Below are 19,042 nucleotides of genomic sequence, written 5' to 3' on the forward strand. Positions count from 1 at the left end.
CTCCCCCTCCAAATACTCAGGTTTGCGTGAGAGAGCGTCCGCCTTGACGTTTTCTGGGCCTGGCACGTAACAAATTTCAAAATGGAATTTGGAGAACTCCTCAGCCCATCTCACTTGTCGTTGGTTGAGTACTCGTGCTGTTCTCCAATACTCTAAATTCTTGTGGTCTGTGCACACTTGCACCTTATGTCGTGCACCAATCAATAAATGCCTCCATTTCCGGAACGCTTCGTGAATGGCGAGTAGTTCTTGGTCATACACCGTGTAGTTCCTCTCGGACTTATTCAGCTTCCGTGAGAAGAAGGCACACGGTCTCCACTCCGACTTACTCTTCCCCGGTTGTAGAAGCACCGCCCCTACCGCCCGGTCTGACGCATCTGTTTCCACTCTCATCGGTTTTTGTAAATCCACATGCAGGAGTTGTTCTTCCGAAGCGAACGCCCTTTTCAGTGCTTCAAATGCTCGCTCCGCCTCCACCGTCCAAACAAATTTCTTCTTGCTGCTGAGACAGTCAGTGATGGGAGCCGTCAGGTGGGCAAAGTTCTTTATGAACTTCCGATAAAAGTTTCCAAACCCTAAGAATCTTTGCACATCCTTCTTCGTTTTCGGTGTTTTCCATTCCAGTACCGCTTGGACCTTGCCTGGATCCATGGCCAATCCCTTGTCTGACAAGCGGTACCCCAGGAATTCCACCTCCTTGGTATGAAACTGACACTTCTCCAGTTTCATCCACAGCTGGTTGGCTTGCAGCTTGCCCAACACCTCGCGGACGTCCCTCACATGCTGCTCCTCATTCTCTGAATATACCAACACGTCGTCTAAGAAGGCTACACAATTCTTGTAGAGCAAAGGCCCCAGGACGTGATTCATAAACGATTGAAAACACGCTGAGCCCGCTTGTAGACCAAAGGGCATAACGAGATATTCAAAGGCCCCCAAAGGGGTGAACATGGTGGTTTTCCATTCATCCCCCTTCCTTATTCTTATCAGGTTATACGCTCCCCGCAAGTCCAGTTTTGTAAAAATCTTTCCCTTCCTCACCCTGGTCAAAATGTCATCAATTCGGGGCATAGGGAAAGCCAGAGGTTCTGATACTGCATTTAGGGCCCGAAAGTCCACTACAAGCCTCGGTTTATCTGTGTTTTTTTTGTCCACAAAAAACACTGGGCTGCCCCCCACCGCTCTGGACTCTCTGATGAAACCTCGCTTTAGGTTTTTGTCAATGAACTCCCTCAACTCCTGCATCTCCCTGTCTGACATGGCATACAGCTTGCCCACTGGGAGTTGGGCCCCAGGGAGTAGATTGATTTGACAATCAAAGGGTCTATGCGGCGGCAGTTTGTCTGCTTCCCTTTCGCTGAATACGTTGCTTAGATCAGCGTATTGTGGGGGCACCTTCCCTTTGTCCGTTACTTCCGTCCCTGCCAGGGTGGCTCTGGTCCCTTCAGGAGCCCTCCCCTCTTTGCAGTGTTCTAGGCAATGCGCTGACCCAAAGGAGACCACTCTCTGATGCCAGCCCACTAGCGGATCGTGCAGCGCCAGCCAGCTCATCCCCAAAATAATGGGCGCTCCTCCCAAGGTAGCCACATTGAACGCTATTCGTTCGGTGTGCCTTGCCACCCTCAATATCATTGGAACCGTCTGTTGGCTGACTTCTCCTCCCAGTAGCTCCCGCCCATCGATCGTGGTCACCTGCAAGGGGTTACTTAAAGGGACAGTTTGTATCTGGTGCTTAGCTGCAAACTCCTTACTCATGAAATTACAGGAGCTGCCTGAGTCCAATAGCGCCTTTATCTTCAGTGGGTGTCCATTTGGCAGCTCTAGTAACACCTCTATTACTAAAGCAGGTCTTGGAGGTTCTGGCGTGGGCACTTTTACTGCTCTTTGGCCTGGCTGCTGTGCCCCGACGGTGGCAGCCAGGCGTTGGCTTTTACTTGCTCCTTGCCTTCCTCCTCCCTCTCCCCAACAGCTCCCGCCATCCCTTGCCATTCCTTTCTTTGTGGGCAAACTCTGGCAAAGTGACCTGGCTGTTGGCAGAGATAACATTTCTTGGCGCTCTTCCCCTCCTTCTTCCGCCCTTCACTGGGATTTGAAACTGCGCGCGCGCGCGCTGTGCCGATTTCCATCGGCTCTGCCGGCGGGAAAGGTGGCTCTGGAATCTCTGGAATGCGGCAATCCCTCCAGCGCTCCCCTTTCCCTTCCCGCTTTTCCAATGCTCTCGCCTCCTGGCGCGCTCCTATGGTCAGCGCGGATTTGGTCAGCTGGTCCATAGACTCCGCCCTGGGCGCCCGGGAAAGTTCATCTTTCACCGCCGAAGAAAGCCCTTCTTCGAAAAGCATTTGAATGGGCTCCGCCGATAGGTCCCACCCCAATTTATGGATCAACATGGTAAACTCAGTCCAGTACTCACGGACAGATCGGCTCCCCTGTTTGCAAGCCATTAACTGTCTGCGCACCACCCCCTGCTCAATGTCGCTGGAAAACATCAGGTACATGGCGCGAAAAAACTTCCTCGTGTCCTTTAGGATCTCGTTATTCACTGCCATCAGGGGTCTAACCCAATCCCTCGCCCCCGATTCGAGATGGCCAATCACAAAAGCCACTCGCGACTCCTCGTCGGGAAAGTCATCAAACTGCAGATTGAGAGCATATTGCATCTCTGTCCTAAAGGCGTGATAGTTCCTGGGATCCCCCCCAAACTTCTGCACCAATCCTGGCACCTTTCGTGCGAGCGGGGTGGTTTTTCCCTTTTCTGCATCCTGAGCCCTCCTCTCCTCGAGCCTCGCCGTCTGCAGCGCTAGCTGGACCTCCAACACCCTGTACCTTTCCTCCAGGCTTGGACCTGCTCCAGCTCCTCCTGCTTCTCCGGTTTCGGCTGGGTTGCTCATGATGCCTCTCCTTGCACAAACTGCTTTCAGAGACTTTCGGATTGCTGTAATGGGATGATGAGCTGCTTGTGCGTAAAATGCAAGTCCCTCAGAGTTTGGTCAAGTCCTCAAACCTCTGCCTCCGGCGGAGCCCCTCCAGCATGGCTCCGTCAGTCGCTAGCAGAATCCGAAAGTGGTCTCTTATGGAATCTCTTCCAGCATAAAAGCTCCTTAACGGAAACATGTCTTCTGGACTCTCGGCGTGACAGTTTCCGGCGAGGAGTGGGTGTCCCTATAGGAGGTCTTGAAACCTCCCCACTGTTTTCGCTGGAAGTGTCTCTGAGCCATCCCTCCGACTCACTTTCCCCTGGAGCCCCTCCTCTCCCCCTGCTGGTTCCCTCTTCAGCTGCTGAGTCTCTCTCAACCTCAGGGAGCCCTTCCACCTCCTGTCCTTCCGATGGCAGTTCCCTGACAAATATATAGAGGAGTTACAATCTAATGCTTCATTTTACCTACTTCACAAAGTAAAAAAAACTAAAAATCCTTTAAAAATGAAATGATGGAAGAAATAGCATGTTGTAAATGGTAGCTACTTATCTAAACTTACTGGTAGCCTTTAATATTGGGGTCTCATAGCTACATTATAGGGATGCTCATTTTCTGAGCATTTTTAAATCTACAAATGTTTCTTCTGTTTCTACATGATCATGGCATTTTCATACTGCTGCTAAACACCATGAGACACCAGCAGGGCTGTGCCATTGAGACTGTCCTCTCCCCTCACAGGGGGACACACCATTCTGCCCTGTGAGAAGGAAAGAGGCAGGCTGGGAGAGGGAGTTGTTTGTGTATGTTTGGGCTTGCTTCAGAGTGAGTGGGAAAGTTGTAAATTGTAGAATTGCAAAGCACCTAGAGTGCCTTGGCAAAATGACAGTATATAAATCCAGTAAATAATAAAGCATAATAATAATAATAATAATAATAATAATAATAATAATAATACTATCAAGTGTTTACAGTACCTACATGGAACAAATACCCTGGAACACAGATTTGCAACCCAAATTGGACCATAGAACATGGATTTTAGAATTTGAGATGTATTTCCCACCCCACCCCCAATCCCAAGAATTACAGTTGGGAGTGGTTTTAAAGAAGTACAAATACTGAAATGCATATTTAAAGCTTTCAAAAAGCATTAACTCAGCCTAGGTTTGGTATTTCCACGTATTATGTGGCCTGGGATCTCTGACTGAATATTTATTCAAGACATGTTGCTATATTTTCCTTTATAGTGTTTCTTTCACTATAACCACCTAGGTCCCTTCTTCAAAGCAGAATCAATGATGTTTTCTGCAATGAAATGCTGTGAATTAATGTTTTCTAGAGCACTTGTAAGCATTTCTTAAGGTCTGTATAAGTGCTTTACATGGTTGTTACGATGCTTGCCAAATTGCTCTTGCTGTTCTGGCATAATAGAGATGTTAAGCATTTTGTTTAAAGCCTAGTTGCACCTTGAAAAAGGAGATTCTAAATGTAGCATTTCTCTCTTTACTTGAAAATGGAAGACCTGGAGTAAAAAACTCTGTGATACTAGTTCATCAAGCTTCAGTTATGATACATTTTAGAGTTTGTAGGTCTGAAATTTATTTTCTTTGGAAAGCTGCAGTGGTCTTTGGTCAAAAGCAATAAAACTATAGTATTAATTTTCACCAAATGGAGTTCAGGGTATTTCTTTCAGAGGATACTTGGTTCTCTGAAGAATGCTGATGCTGCTCAGAATAATTCCTGTATTATTTCATAGGGCTTTTATTATATTTATATTTTAGGTGCTGTTTGGATTATTACTATTCCTTTACTCTGTTTTTAATTATACTACTTAAGATCTGAAACATTTGTAAGCAGCCTTGAGGTTAAACACCTCATGGGTGTTCAAATAAAATACATGCGAGTAATTGCTTTATGTGTTGATGTACAACAATGGTGGAAAATCTCAGGCCCAGGGGGGCAAAATACAGCCCTCCATCCCTTTCTGTTTGATCCTTGGCACACTCTCCAGGCCACCTCCCTCCTTAGCCACACACACACACACACACACACACACACACACACGGCACCAACTACCGTATTTTTCGCACCATAGGACGCACTTTTTCCCTCCTAAAAAGCAAGGGAAAATGTGTGTGCGTCCTATGGAGCGAATGCAGGCTTTCGCTGAAGCCTGGAGAGTGAGAGGGGCACCGACCCCTCTCGCTCTCCAGGCTTCAGGAAGCTATCCGCTAGCCGTGGGAGACCCAGCTCTCCCACGGCTAGCGGACCGCTGCGCTAATCCAGAAGCTTGGGGCGTGCGGAGCACAGCGCGCCCCAAGCTTCTGGGTGCCGGCAAGGTCTCGCTAGCCCTGGGAGAGCCCCGCGACGTTGCGTGGCTCTCCCAGGGCTAGCGAAGCGCCGCGCTAATCCCGAAGCTTGGGGCGCGCGGAGCTCAGCGCGCCCCAAGCTTCTGGGTGCCGGCAAGGTCTCGCTAGCCCTGGGAGAGCCCCGCGACGTTGCGTGGCTCTCCCAGGGCTAGCGAAGCGCCGCGCTAATCCCGAAGCTTGGGGCGCGCGGAGCTCAGCGCACCTCAAGCTTCTGGGTGCCGGCAAGGTCTCGCTAGCCCTGGGAGAGCCCCGCGACGTTGCGTGGCTCTCCCAGGGCTAGCGAAGCGCCGCACTAATCCCGAAGCTTGGGGCTTCGGGATTAGCGCTCCGCTCAGCCTGCTTCCCGGAGCGCCGGGCGCCCTGAAAGCAGAGCTCCAGGCGCTTCGGGAACACATCCGCAGCATGGGGAGCCTTGCAGGAATTCCCCACAGGGCTCCCCACGCTGCGGATAGCAGCCTGCTGCCTGGCGGGTGGGGCGCCCTGAAGCAGAGCGCCCCTCGCGCCAGGCAGACATCCGCAGAGTGGGGAGGCTTGCAGGAGTTCCCGACAAGGCTCCCCACGCTGCGGATAGCAGCCTGCTGCCTGGCGGGTGGGGCGCCCTGAAGCAGAGCGCCCCTCGCGCCAGGCAGACATCCGCAGAGTGGGGAGGCTTGCAGGAGTTCCCGACAAGGCTCCCCACGCTGCAGATAGCAGCCTGCTGCCTGGCGGGTGGGGCGCCCTGAAGCAGAGCGCCCCTCGCGCCAGGCAGACATCCGCAGAGTGGGGAGGCTTGCAGGAGTTCCCGACAAGGCTCCCCACGCTGCGGATAGCAGCCTGCTGCCTGGCGGGTGGGGCGCCCTGAAGCAGAGCGCCCCTCGCGCCAGGCAGACATCCGCAGAGTGGGGAGGCTTGCAGGAGTTCCCGACAAGGCTCCCCACGCTGCGGATAGCAGCCTGCTGCCTGGCGGGTGGGGCGCCCTGAAGCAGAGCGCCCCTCGTGCCAGGCAGACATCCGCAGAGTGGGGAGGCTTGCAGGAGTTCCCGACAAGGCTCCCCACGCTGCGGATAGCAGCCTGCTGCCTGGCGGGTGGGGCGCCCTGAAGCAGAGCGCCCCTCGCGCCAGGCAGACATCCGCAGAGTGGGGAGGCTTGCAGGAGTTCCCGACAAGGCTCCCCACGCTGCGAATAGCAGCCTGCTGCCTGGCGGGTGGGGCGCCCTGAAGCAGAGCGCCCCTCGCGCCAGGCAGACATCCGCAGAGTGGGGAGGCTTGCAGGAGTTCCCGACAAGGCTCCCCACGCTGCGGATAGCAGCCTGCTGCCTGGCGGGTGGGGCGCCCTGAAGCAGAGCGCCCCTCGCGCCAGGCAGACATCCGCAGAGTGGGGAGGCTTGCAGGAGTTCCCGACAAGGCTCCCCACGCTGCGGATAGCAGCCTGCTGCCTGGCGGGTGGGGCGCCCTGAAGCAGAGCTCCCCGCCCGCCGGACAGACATCGGCCAGCCCCACAAGCTTGGGGGACAGCAGGGAGGCGCAGCGCCACTATCCCGCTGTTCCTCGACCTGGTTCGGTTTCCCTGACCTGCTTTTGGGGGGGAAATAAAGGGGAAATTTTTTTTCCTTTATTTCCCCCCCAAAAAACTAGGTGCGTCCTATGGTCCGGTGCGTCCAATCGTGCGAAAAATACGGTATGCTTCATATTCCCTTCTTGATTTTTTTTGGGGTGGGGGCATGACTGCAATGTGTCCTTGAACTTTGATAACGCCCTTGTATTTGATAATGCTTGTTGCTTGTCTTGATGGAGGGTAGATAGGTCATGTGTGTGAAGAAACTAGGCTACTGTACAAAGGAGAAATTTAGATTTGTTTCTCTGCTCACTTTTCCTCTGGCTCCTCCTGTCACTGGTGTATGGCCCCAGAAATTTGCCTAGAAAGAATTGTGGCCCCCACCCCAATCTGCAAACAGGTTTCATGCTTGCTGCAAAATGGAAATGTTTTCTACAAGGGAAATACTTAATGTATAAAGCAGCTATAAGCAAATATGTTTAGGGTAGTTCTAATACCCTGTTCTCCTGAGTTGTCATGTGCTTCACCAGCCAAGCCTCTTTGATGCAATAGAAGCTAAATAAAGCTCAACTTAAGTTACTAGTTGAACTCATTGAACAGTTAGTCTGCAATCTGTTTCATCATGATTTTTTAAAAAATGGTTGAAGTCATTGTTCAGTGTATTCTTCCTCACACAGAATCTTCAAGGATGGTCTCAGACTGATAAAAGAACATGCTGGCATGGACATGCAGGTGGAGGACTCCATTCAGATCCAAAGGAAGGGGTAAATATTGCTCAGCCCATTTGTTTCTGTATAACTCCGCAGTATAGCACACCTTTTAACTTTTGTTGGAGAACAGAAACCTTCTAGTAGTTTCTCAAAATGTTCCATCAAGTTTATTTGCTAAACCACTAAACCACTCTTACCATAAATAATTTTAAGCTTAGTCAGTAGAGCATGAAACTTTTAATCTCAGGGTTGTGGGTTTGAGGCCCACATTGGGCAAAAGATTCCTGCATTGCAGGGGGTTGGACTAGATGACCCTTGTGGTGCCTTCCAAATCTACAGTTCCATAATTCTATGATGAGGTGCTTCAAACCCTTTCCCAAAAATGTGACGGTTCCACCCTCTGCTGGGTGGGTCATGCCATTTTGACTATGTAAACATCAACATTCCTCATGAGAAAGAGAGAAATAGAGAGAGTGATGCCTCTTCCACTTTCCTTGCATCCTCAGCTATATCAGAGCACTCCTGGTCCTCAGGGACATGGGGTTATTTTTTTTATTTGTAATATTTATTTCTGCTAGACAGTATACCTTCCAGGCAGCTAACTGATCTGATCCTTATGTAATGTTAAGCTATGGTTTCTTTAGCTATAGTGTGATTTGCTTGAACATCCAAACTTAGCCCAGCAGCCTAACAATAGTTTGTTACCTGGCAACAAACCATGATGTGAAGCCACAATTTGGACACAAGAATGCATGAAATAAAGCATAACTCTGGTTAAAAGGTTGTTTTGTGTGGAAGCCTCTTGTAACAGATTCATGTATCTTTTAACCGTTTTTACACTTGCATTTAATTTATTTCTGCTTCTGTATTCTGATTAGTTAATCTGGATCTTTGCTGTAAATAATTTTTTTGCACCTTCTTTTCCTTGATCTTCCCTTTGCCCTTTTTAATAGTTCATGGCAATCCACTTGCTGCTTTGCAACTGCTTTCTGTGTTTTCTGTTGCTTTGTAACCAGTCAGGTTCAATTCCTTGGGTTTGTCACTGTTGTTTCCTCCTGGTTCTTTCAAACAGCATTCCTCTGTGATGAGCCAGTAGCAATATCTAATTTGAACAAGTAGCTGTTGTATTAACTGGACGTTTCCATTTCCTTCCAAACCATTAATGGTGCTCAAACATCTCTTCTCCCTGCTTTAAAATGTGACGTTGTGTCTACCTAAAAGGGAAGGATTTCTGTGTATGCTATTGCTCTTCTCTTTAGAGTGAGGGATAAGCAGAAAATTATTTTTTACCAAGTTGAGGCTTATAAGTTGTCAACAGAGAATATGTACCCTCTGAAGGATGTGTGAAAGGTACTTAAATACTTCTGCTCTCAAATACTTTAGATTGTCAACAATTTTAAGTGTATCTTAACACTTGGTGGGAACAGGGTGGGTTATGGGAGAAAACAGCAACAGAAAAGGAATCTGAATTCTTTTTTGCTTCTATATATGCATTTTATTCATTTACTTTAATAATGTCACAGTCTTGAATGCAACTTGGCAGTATTATATCAAAAGTAAGATTCCCCCCTTGATATTGAAGAAAGAAATCACTGACAGCATACATACAAATAACATTTACACACTCAAAAATCACATATTCCTAAGCACTCCACTTTGAAACCATGTGATATCCAGTTCAACCAAAAAAGCAGACAGCATACAAAAGAAGCACAAGTGCGACATCCAACATTGCCCTAATTTTTTACTGAAATGAAGAGAGAATAATGCAAGTGGGGCATGGCTGATCAGATGTTTTTGCTAGCTATTATCAACCCATCACTGGCTTGATGTAGGTATAACGTCGCCCACTGGGGAGCCCTCCATAGGCTTGTGTGCTTCTCTTCTGCCTGAATTCTCACCCAGTGTTCTCCATCTCTTTTTGCTTTGGTTAGGGTTGCCTCTGCACAACTATAGTAAATCCAAGGTTCAGTTTGGAAATCTGATTGTGGTTTCTAGCTATGATTTGGTAGTAGTACAGACATAACCTGCCCAGAGGTTCATCTGGATAGTCTGGCTTTTAATTGCTGTCTTTGGACCAGTCCAGCTGTATCCTGTCAGGGATTATTTAGCTGGGACATTTGCAGTGCAGATGGTCGGACTACATGTCCCTTGAAGACCATTCTAACTACAATTCTATGATTCTGTAATGCTAGCTGGCCAGTAACACTGATTAAGAGATCAGGATTAGGTTACATGCCTGACAGTGGCAGAGGAAGGAGGATGCAGTGAGTGCAGGCCACCCCAGGTGTCGTCACTGAGGGGGGTGACAAAAAATATGACTTAATATTTTTTTAAAAAAATTGGGCTCATGAAACTTTTTAGTTCTGTCAAGAAACGTAACGAAATGTGGCTGGCACTGGCCGCCACACCACGGGGGGTGGCACTTACCGTGGTGCCTGCAGTGTGCCCAAGCCACACTTCTCTCCTGGGAGTGATGTGGTGGCTTGGGTGCCTGCAGGCTCCCGCTGCCTCGAACAGCAGCATGGGACTTGTGTCTGCCCTCCGCCTCTCCCTCAGCCACCCTACGGCTGAGGGGGGAGACAACGGAGAGGTTCCACGCAGCTTGCCCTGCCCCCGGCTGCAGGATGTGTGCGCTGCACCCGGCACCCAAGCAGCTAGCTACACCACTGATGCCTGATCCTCATCTCCCAAATTGTTTCTGATCCTTGATTTTAATGTGTAAATAATATTTTTTTGTTTATACAAACCTGGAGCATTTAAATACTAGCTTTCAGAACACAGGATTAATCCTAGATTCTAAAAGTTAGTTTTTGAATGCCCCCTGCTTTATGTGCAATATGAGGGAGTAGCATATGATCCTGCAGCCTGATCACTAAAGCCTGGTGACTGGGCAGCTAGTGTTACATCTGTACAGATCCCTACTTCTCATTGTTGCTGTACGATTATGATTTTATGGTGAAGGAATATATATAGCAAGGGTTTGAAATGATGCACAATTTTATGACATTAGCTTGGGAATACAAATAGAAAGTTGTTTTTGGCTTTTATACTTGAACATAAAAAAATCCTGGCTATCTTTCAAATTTACCTGGCTTTAGAAAGGCTCATAAAATAAGAAATGAGCTGTGATTGATTGGTTTGAGCTTTAAAATATGGAATAACACAGAAGCTATACTATAGCGCTTCAGTTGGCTGTTAAACAGCCTCATAATGCATGATTACCCAACTTCAGAGCCATTCTGCTAAAAAGGAGTGGTGACATTTTGCACACTATTAAGCCATCTAGAACAATTTTCTTGGTCTTGAGTGTGACATTCCTGTATACCCCTTGAAAGAATTCCCGGCTATTCTGAATATCCATTTGAAGAAGGGAAGTATATCTCTGGGTTGAGATTTTGCAACCATCATTTGATTTGTCTTCTGCAACATAATGTTTTCTCTCTTCAGATGAAAGAATTACAAGGTGGAAAAATAATCAAAGCAATGCTTTCCTACGTGTGGCCCAAAGATAGGCCCGACCTACGTGCCAGAGTTGCCATATCACTAGGATTTTTAGCAGGTGCAAAGGTAAGAGCTTTTTCATCAATTTGAAACAGGGTGCAAAGCCTTTACAATAAGTGCAGAAACCGGGAAAGAAAGAAAGACTGGCTTAAATCAGTTCATTTGGATTTTGTGAGCAATTTTAAAAACGCTTTTAAAGAACTCTTAAATGTCTCGGCCACTGTATCCTAAAAAGGTAGCATTTTCTGACATTTCATCACAGTCTTCGTGACAGGCCTTGAGTGCCTGCAGTACTTTTCCATTAATGGGCTAAATACTTCTGATGAAGATGTTGAAGGCTTGAGCTCATGTTACACTTACAGATGCCTTACCATTGTAAAGCAAGACTGGATGCTCCATCCCTCCTGCTTCTGCATTCTGGTGCACAAACTTTGCCTGCCTTCGCTGCAGTTTACCAAACCACAGTTGGCCTCAACTGGGACCATTGTTGATCAAGGCAGGGGTAGCACCTGGTGTAAGGATGTGTGTAATTCTGTGGCCTTTTTGGAGTTATTTAACTGGATGGACATGTAGGGACTGCTTCTTTATGGTAAGCTGTTCACCTGGAACTGAAAGTCATCGCTTCCCTGGGCAATTACAACCCCCCATTTGCATGAGTTTATGGTGGCACAGTGAATATGTAACTTCTCTGCATATTGGTGTACTCTGAACAAATCAATTGATATGTTGATATCATCTGTGTTTTCCAAGTGAAAGCAGTCTTCAGATAGATCTTTTTGTTGGCATTTTTGACATCTCTTGAAGACCATCTTTTGCAGTAGAGCTTTCCTTCACAAAGGCTATCACTAACTGACATTGAAGCTAGATTTCAGGATTGCATATTAATCTTGATGGTATTTAGTAAATCTTATTGTAATGTTCCATAGGATAAATGTTGGTTCACTCTACCATAACCCCTTTGCAAGTGGAAATATAGAAATAAATAAAATAAATAAAATATGCCAGAACAATGTAGATATATGGTGATCTACATTTTGAGGGAACAGTTGTATTCAGTGGCTGTCCTGCAAGAATTAAGAGCAGGCATTTTCTCCCCCTCTTCATATTCATATTTTTTTTTGCCTAAGGGACTACTTATGAGCCCACCAGTTACAACTTTGCATTCAAATCCAGTGGCTCAAGATTGTACATGGGGCAGCTTTAATTCAAGATGCAGAAATGGATTTGCAGTTGTGTTAAATTCCCTGTCACAGGGAGGAAAGCCTATGTTAGTGAAAAATAACCTTCAGTCTAAACCAGGTTGAATCAAGTACCCTCTTATCTACATTCAGCAGGTTTGCTTTGCTAGGAAAGAAGGGAGGAGGCTGCAAGGAGGAGACACAGAGATGATTAAAAGAGAGCACTTGTAAGACACACTTGTTTCAATTTTATTTTAGCTGAACAGGAGTGGAGCAGGCAGCATTTTTGGTCCCAGTATGTTTAGCATGATAGCTGCCTGCCTTCAAGGCTAGTTTTGTGTGGCTCCTCTTCAGATATTTTGGCTAAGATTCAAAGAGCACTTTGGCTCATGCAAAAAGGGCACTTCTAGCCCAGTAACATTTTAAAAAATATTATTATTTTATTTAAAAGCTTGATAGTTTTGCCTTTCCATTTGCACAAATCTTCTCAAGGCAGCTCACAACAAAATAAGTAACATCTCAACAAAAGAATATGGTAAGCTAATATGGTACAGCAATAAAATAAAATAAAATAAAAAACCGGTGGTTCAACAAAATGACTTCTACAGAGCCAAATCCACTGAAAAAGGAAAGTTTTTGAAAGGCAGCAGAAAACCATTGGAGAGGAGGCAAGGTGAGCCTTTCTAGGTAGGGAGGTCCATAGCACAGGAATGGTCACAAAAAAGGGCTCTCACTCCTGTTCCTACCACCTTCCAACAGGCCATTCAGAAGAGCCTCCTTAGTAACTCATAATGAACAGGCAGATTTATTATTACTATTACTACTATTACTATTACATCTGCCCTTCAGCCAAAGTTCCCAGCATGGGTTATAACAGTTATAACAATAAAAACATTTGTAGGAGATAGTCCATTAGGTATTTCTAGGTCCAAGTTGTTTAGGGCTTTAAAAGTAATAGTCATCACTTTTGAATTGTATTTAGAAACTGACAGGAAAAGCAATAATCCAGTGAAGATTGAACTAAGGCATGTTTCATCATGGTCTTTCTAGGAACAAGTGTAACTGCCACAACTGTCTAGACCTGGCATAAGCATCCAGAGCAAACTCTGGACTCTCTCAGTGGTTTCATGAAAATATTAAATGGAACAGGTGACAAGATGGGATCCTTGTGGGGGACCATATTCCAAAAGTGCCAAATAATAATTCCTTCACACCATCTTCCCACTCTTTCCCACTATCCTTTTGCCTCTTACGTAGACTGTAAACCTTTTGCAAAGTGTGTTCATTCTACTTTATAGTGCTTATTGGCGTTCAAGAAATGTTTCAATTATTGCACTTATTTCTCCAAGGAGTTCAAGGTGGCGTACATAGTTCTCTTCCTCCCCCTTGTATCCTCACAAGAATCCTATGAGGTAGGTTAGGGCTGAGAGACTGGGACTGGCCGAAGGTCACCCAGTGGGTTTCATGGCTGAACAGGGATTGATTGCTGTAATACCAAATGCCTTGCTAGAATAATATAAATACTCATATTATTCAGACACACCATCCAGCTTGGTCCTGGAAAATTCAACAAACAAATTCGGAATTAAATTGGATCTTGTTGCAGATTGATGTATGGTTAATATTGTATAGAACAGCTGCTTCTGAGAATTCAAGCAATGTTCCTTCCACATTGCTGTATTCTTGTTTCTTTCCCCCCAGCTGACCTGTTCCTTAGAACATGCTGATTTAAAACAATTTTTAAGGGTTTCTATTGCAAAAATAGGACAGGACTTTTCAACATGAACTGATGTAGCACAATTTTCTTGGGGTTGGTTTTTTACATGATTGGCAAGTTTGTATAATCAGACCCCCCCCCCTTTTTTTTAACCTACCCAATTGTACACACCCACCCCGGACTTCTTGGAGAGGGCCCTTATCACTTCTGTAGTAAAGAGGCTTCTCTAAAATGGGATGGGGGGGGGGAGACATATCAGTTTCTTCTTCATTTTTTAAAAAATTTAAAGATCACCATGTGCTCCAGTGCCGGTGTGCAGAACTTCCATCTTGAAAAAGAAATCCCCTTCATCAGAGTGTCTGCTGCTAGGATTGGAATGGGCTGCTTTTCCTTAGGGCTAGGAGGATGTGGGGATCTATTTCATCAGGATAAGGATTTAGGGACTATCCACTAAGCCTTTTTAATTAAAATATTACTATGTGCTTAAATACAGTGCTTTTGAACAAGGAATAAAAACTTCATTGGAGTTGCAACAGCCATGGATATAATGGCAGGGGGAAAGGGATGGGCAGGTGGTGTACGCTTTGTGTGGGTGTTCGGTAATGAGATTTCCACAGTTCTACCATGACATTTGCCATATATAAAAATGGATGTGTTGTGGTTGTCGGGAAGTCCCCAAGAGGTACAATTTTAGACATTTATCTATAAACTGTCATGTCCCCAAAATTCTATTCTGATTCCTGACAATAGTGACAGCCCAATTCACAGTATAGGTAACACTTGGAAAGCAGAGATGACACTGGTAGTCTAAATTGGTTTAAGCCCTTCATTTTAGCTGAGTTATGGATCAATGTCTATGTATCCATAGTTGTTGGCATCTGCCTGTCTCAGCAGACAGAGGAGTGTACCTTTGGGGGTAAAGTCAAGCTGTTAGAAGGCTGTAGAGATTGATACAGGAGAGGCATGTTTTGTTGCAGCTGGGGCAGATGAAGGCGTCTAATTGTGCTGATGCAGATGCACCATGGCATTTCTTCTGTCTGTGCCCCTCAGCGGTCATTCCTCCTCTGATCACTGCAATGGATACTCTACCCAACTCTCTGACTCTAGGCTGTCTCCTGACATCCTGTCTAGTTTCTCATAGAACTGGTCCGTGGTTTGTATGTCAGAGCACATAGTTGGAGCATAGATGCTCTAGATGTTAGCGAACCAGAGGTAGTTGAGAGGTGGAGGGAAAGCAAGCATTCTGAGCCCTCCATCAGTGGTTCTATCACAGACAGAAGGGAGTTCCTTACTGCAAAGCCTACACCATTAATACGTGATTCTTTTGGATGCCCTCACCAGAAATGGTGTAGTTCTTCTCTCAGAGGCTGCCATTCAAACTAACTCTGGTCTTCTGTGGAACAGCAATGTCAGTTACAGATGGGTAGCCGTGTTGGTCTGCCATAGTCAAAACAAAAAAAATTCCTTGCAGTAGCACCTTAAAGACCAACTAAGTTAGTTCTTGGTATGAGCTTTCGTGTGCATGCACACTTCTTCAGATACACTGAAACAGAAGTTGCCAGATCCTTCTATATAGTGAGAAGGTGGGGAGGGGTATTACTCAGAGGGGGGTGGGAATGGGTGATTGGCAGATAGCTGTGATGAGCCTGTTGACGACTATTAACGACTGCAGTAGGTCTTACAGGAAAAAGCAAGGGGTGAGAAGGTGAAAAATGGCTTTGTCATGTATAGTGAGATAAGAATCCAATGTCTTTATTCAGTCCAGGTGTCTCCATGGTTTTAAGTTTGGTAATGATTTGCAATTCAGCAGCTTCTCTTTCCAGTCTATTTCTGAAATTCCTTTGTAGTAAAACAGCTACTTTGAGATCTTGTATAGAATGTCCTGGGAGATTGAAGTGTTCTCCTACTGGTTTCTCTGTCTTGTGATTCTTGATGTCAGATTTATGTCCGTTTATTCTTTGGCGTAAGGTTTGGCCTGTTTGTCCAATATAGAGAGCTGAAGGACACTGTTGGCATTTGATGGCATACACAATGTTAGACGATGAGCAATTAAATAGTCCAGAGATGGTGTGTGTGATGTTGTTGGGGCCAGTAATGGTGTTGTCCGGGTGTATGTGGCAGCAAAGTTGGCATCTGGGTTTATTGCAGGCTCTGGTGCCAGTGTCCGTGTTAAGTCTGGTTGTAGTATTATTGTGGGTTAGGAGTTGTTTAAGATTGGGTGGCTGTCTGTAGGCAATGAAAGGTCTTCCTCCCAGAGCTTGAGAAAGAGAACTGTCATTGTCCAGGAGAGGTTGTAGATCTCTGATGATGCGTTGTACTGTTTTAACTTGGGAGCTGTATGTGATGACTAGAGGAGTTCTGTTATTTTCTTTTTTGGGTCTGTCTTGCAGCAAGTTCTCTCTGGGTATCAGTCTGGCTCTGTTGATCTGTTGTCTAACTTCATCTGCTGGGTATTTTAGTTCTAAAAAGGTTTGCTGTAGATCTCTTAGGTGAGAGTCTCTGTCTGTAGAATTGGAACAGATACGGCTGTAACGTAGTGCCTGGCTATAAACAGTAGTGCCTGTAACGTAGTGCCTGGCTATCAACTGGAGCTACTGAAAAAACAGAAAAACAAGAAACTCTCTAACCTTTCCAACCTACAGGCCACCAATCAAAACAAGATCAACAATATTGTCAATCTCTCACAGCAAGCACTCAGCCCAGCTGAGGAATCAGTCCTTTCACGTGGACTGTCATTCTGCCCTGCCAAATCCCCACACATGATTCAGTTCTATGGGGACTTGGAAGCATTTTTCCGCCGTTTACGCCTGAAGGAGTATTTTCAACACACACAACAACAAGACAAAGCAGAACAAGCAACAACTTCACAACACAACACCTCTCAACCCACTGGAGAACAACCACCATCCTCCCAACAGAACACTAACCACCAACTACCACCGAAAAAGTGTTACACAAAAAGAGACTCCACATGGACCCCTCCTGATGGACGCAATACCACACTGGACTTGTACATTGACTGCTTCCGCCACAGAATACAAACAGATGTGACCAGAAAACACCACCGCTTACAACAAAATCTAAACAATGCTGAAAGGAGAGCCGTAGATAATCTCAGAAACAACCCAGACATTATAATTAAAGAAGCAGACAAAGGTGGAGCTGTTGTCATCATGAACAAAACTGACTACATTCAGGAGGCTCACAGACAACTTTCCAATACCGCCTTTTACATAAAATTGGACTCAGACCCCACACAAGAATACAAAAAAGAACTGAACAAGATTGTTAAGGAGCTACCCCCACACATCCAAGAACAGATCCTCACCAACACACCAACAGAACCTCGACCAGGAACTTTCTATCTTCTACCTAAAATACACAAACCAGGAAATCCAGGACGCCCCATCATTTCAGGTATTGGCACTATCACAGTGGGTGTCTCCGGTTATATGGACACTGTTCTGAAACCATATGCCATCAGTGCTCCCAGCTATGTACGTGACACCACAGATTTCCTGAGGAAAATACAGTCTTTAAATAATCTTCCCAACAATACTATACTAGCTACTATGGATGTGGAATCTCTGTATACCAACATCCCACACAACGATGGTTTACAAGCTATAAAGAACACCATTTCAGATAAAACCACAGCGGACTTTGCCACCAAACTCTGCCAATTTGTCCTTACCCACAACAACTTCAAATTCGGTGATGACCTGTTCCTTCAGATCAGCGGCACAGCAATGGGCACCCGCATGGCCCCACAGTATGCCAACATCTTCATGGCAGATTTAGAATAACGTTTCCTAAACTCCTACCCACTCAAACCTCTCTTGTACCTGCGATACATTGATGATATTTTTATCATCTGGACACATGGTCAACAGACCCTGAACACCTTCCACCAGAAATTCAATGATTTTCACCCCACAATCAACCTAACAATGAATCAATCTATGCAAGAAATACATTTTTTGGACACTACTATAAAAATACAGGATGGGCGCATAGACACCACCTTATACCGTAAACCAACTGACCGACAAACATATCTACATGCCTCTAGCCACCATCCCAAACATACCAAACAGTCCATTGTTTATAGCCAGGCACTACGTTACAGCCGTATCTGTTCCAATTCTACAGACAGAGACTCTCACCTAAGAGATCTACAGCAAACCTTTTTAGAACTAAAATACCCAGCAGATGAAGTTAGACAACAGATCAACAGAGCCAGACTGATACCCAGAGAGAACTTGCTGCAAGACAGACCCAAAAAAGAAAATAACAGAACTCCTCTAGTCATCACATACAGCTCCCAAGTTAAAACAGTACAACGCATCATCAGAGATCTACAACCTCTCCTGGACAATGACAGTTCTCTTTCTCAAGCTCTGGGAGGAAGACCTTTCATTGCCTACAGACAGCCACCCAATCTTAAACAACTCCTAACCCACAATAATACTACAACCAGACTTAACACGGACACTGGCACCAGAGCCTGCAATAAACCCAGATGCCAACTTTGCTGCCACATACACCCGGACAACACCATTACTGGCCCCAACAACATCACACACACCATCTCTGGACTATTTAATTGCTCATCGTCTAACATTGTGTATGCCATCAAATGCCAACAGTGTCCTTCAGCTCTCTATATTGGACAAACAGGCCAAACCTTACGCCAAAGAATAAACGGACATAAATCTGACATCAAGAATCACAAGACAGAGAAACCAGTAGGAGAACACTTCAATCTCCCAGGACATTCTATACAAGATCTCAAAGTAGCTGTTTTACTACAAAGGAATTTCAGAAATAGACTGGAAAGAGAAGCTGCTGAATTGCAAATCATTACCAAACTTAAAACCATGGAGACACCTGGACTGAATAAAGACATTGGATTCTTATCTCACTATACATGACAAAGCCATTTTTCACCCTCTCACCCCTTGCTTTTTCCTGTAAGACCTACTGCAGTCGTTAATAGTCGTCAACAGGCTCATCACAGCTATCTGCCAATCACCCATTCCCACCCCCCTCTGAGTAATACCCCTCCCCACCTTCTCACTATATAGAAGGATCTGGCAACTTCTGTTTCAGTGT

General features: G+C 45.7%; 1 protein-coding gene across 1 annotated transcript in view; it reads left to right on the forward strand.

The window, feature by feature from the left end:
- Positions 1-19,042, forward strand: part of ABCB7 (ATP binding cassette subfamily B member 7) — a 62,184-nt gene that overhangs the window by 17,952 nt on the left and 25,190 nt on the right. The window contains exons 3-4 of the mRNA XM_028715308.2: positions 7,496-7,582; positions 10,979-11,098. Coding sequence (XP_028571141.2) covers positions 7,496-7,582; positions 10,979-11,098 — 207 coding nt within the window. The remainder of the gene's footprint in view (positions 1-7,495; positions 7,583-10,978; positions 11,099-19,042) is intronic.

This window comes from Podarcis muralis, chromosome Z, assembly GCF_964188315.1.
Source record: "Podarcis muralis chromosome Z, rPodMur119.hap1.1, whole genome shotgun sequence".
NCBI lineage: Eukaryota > Metazoa > Chordata > Lepidosauria > Squamata > Lacertidae > Podarcis > Podarcis muralis.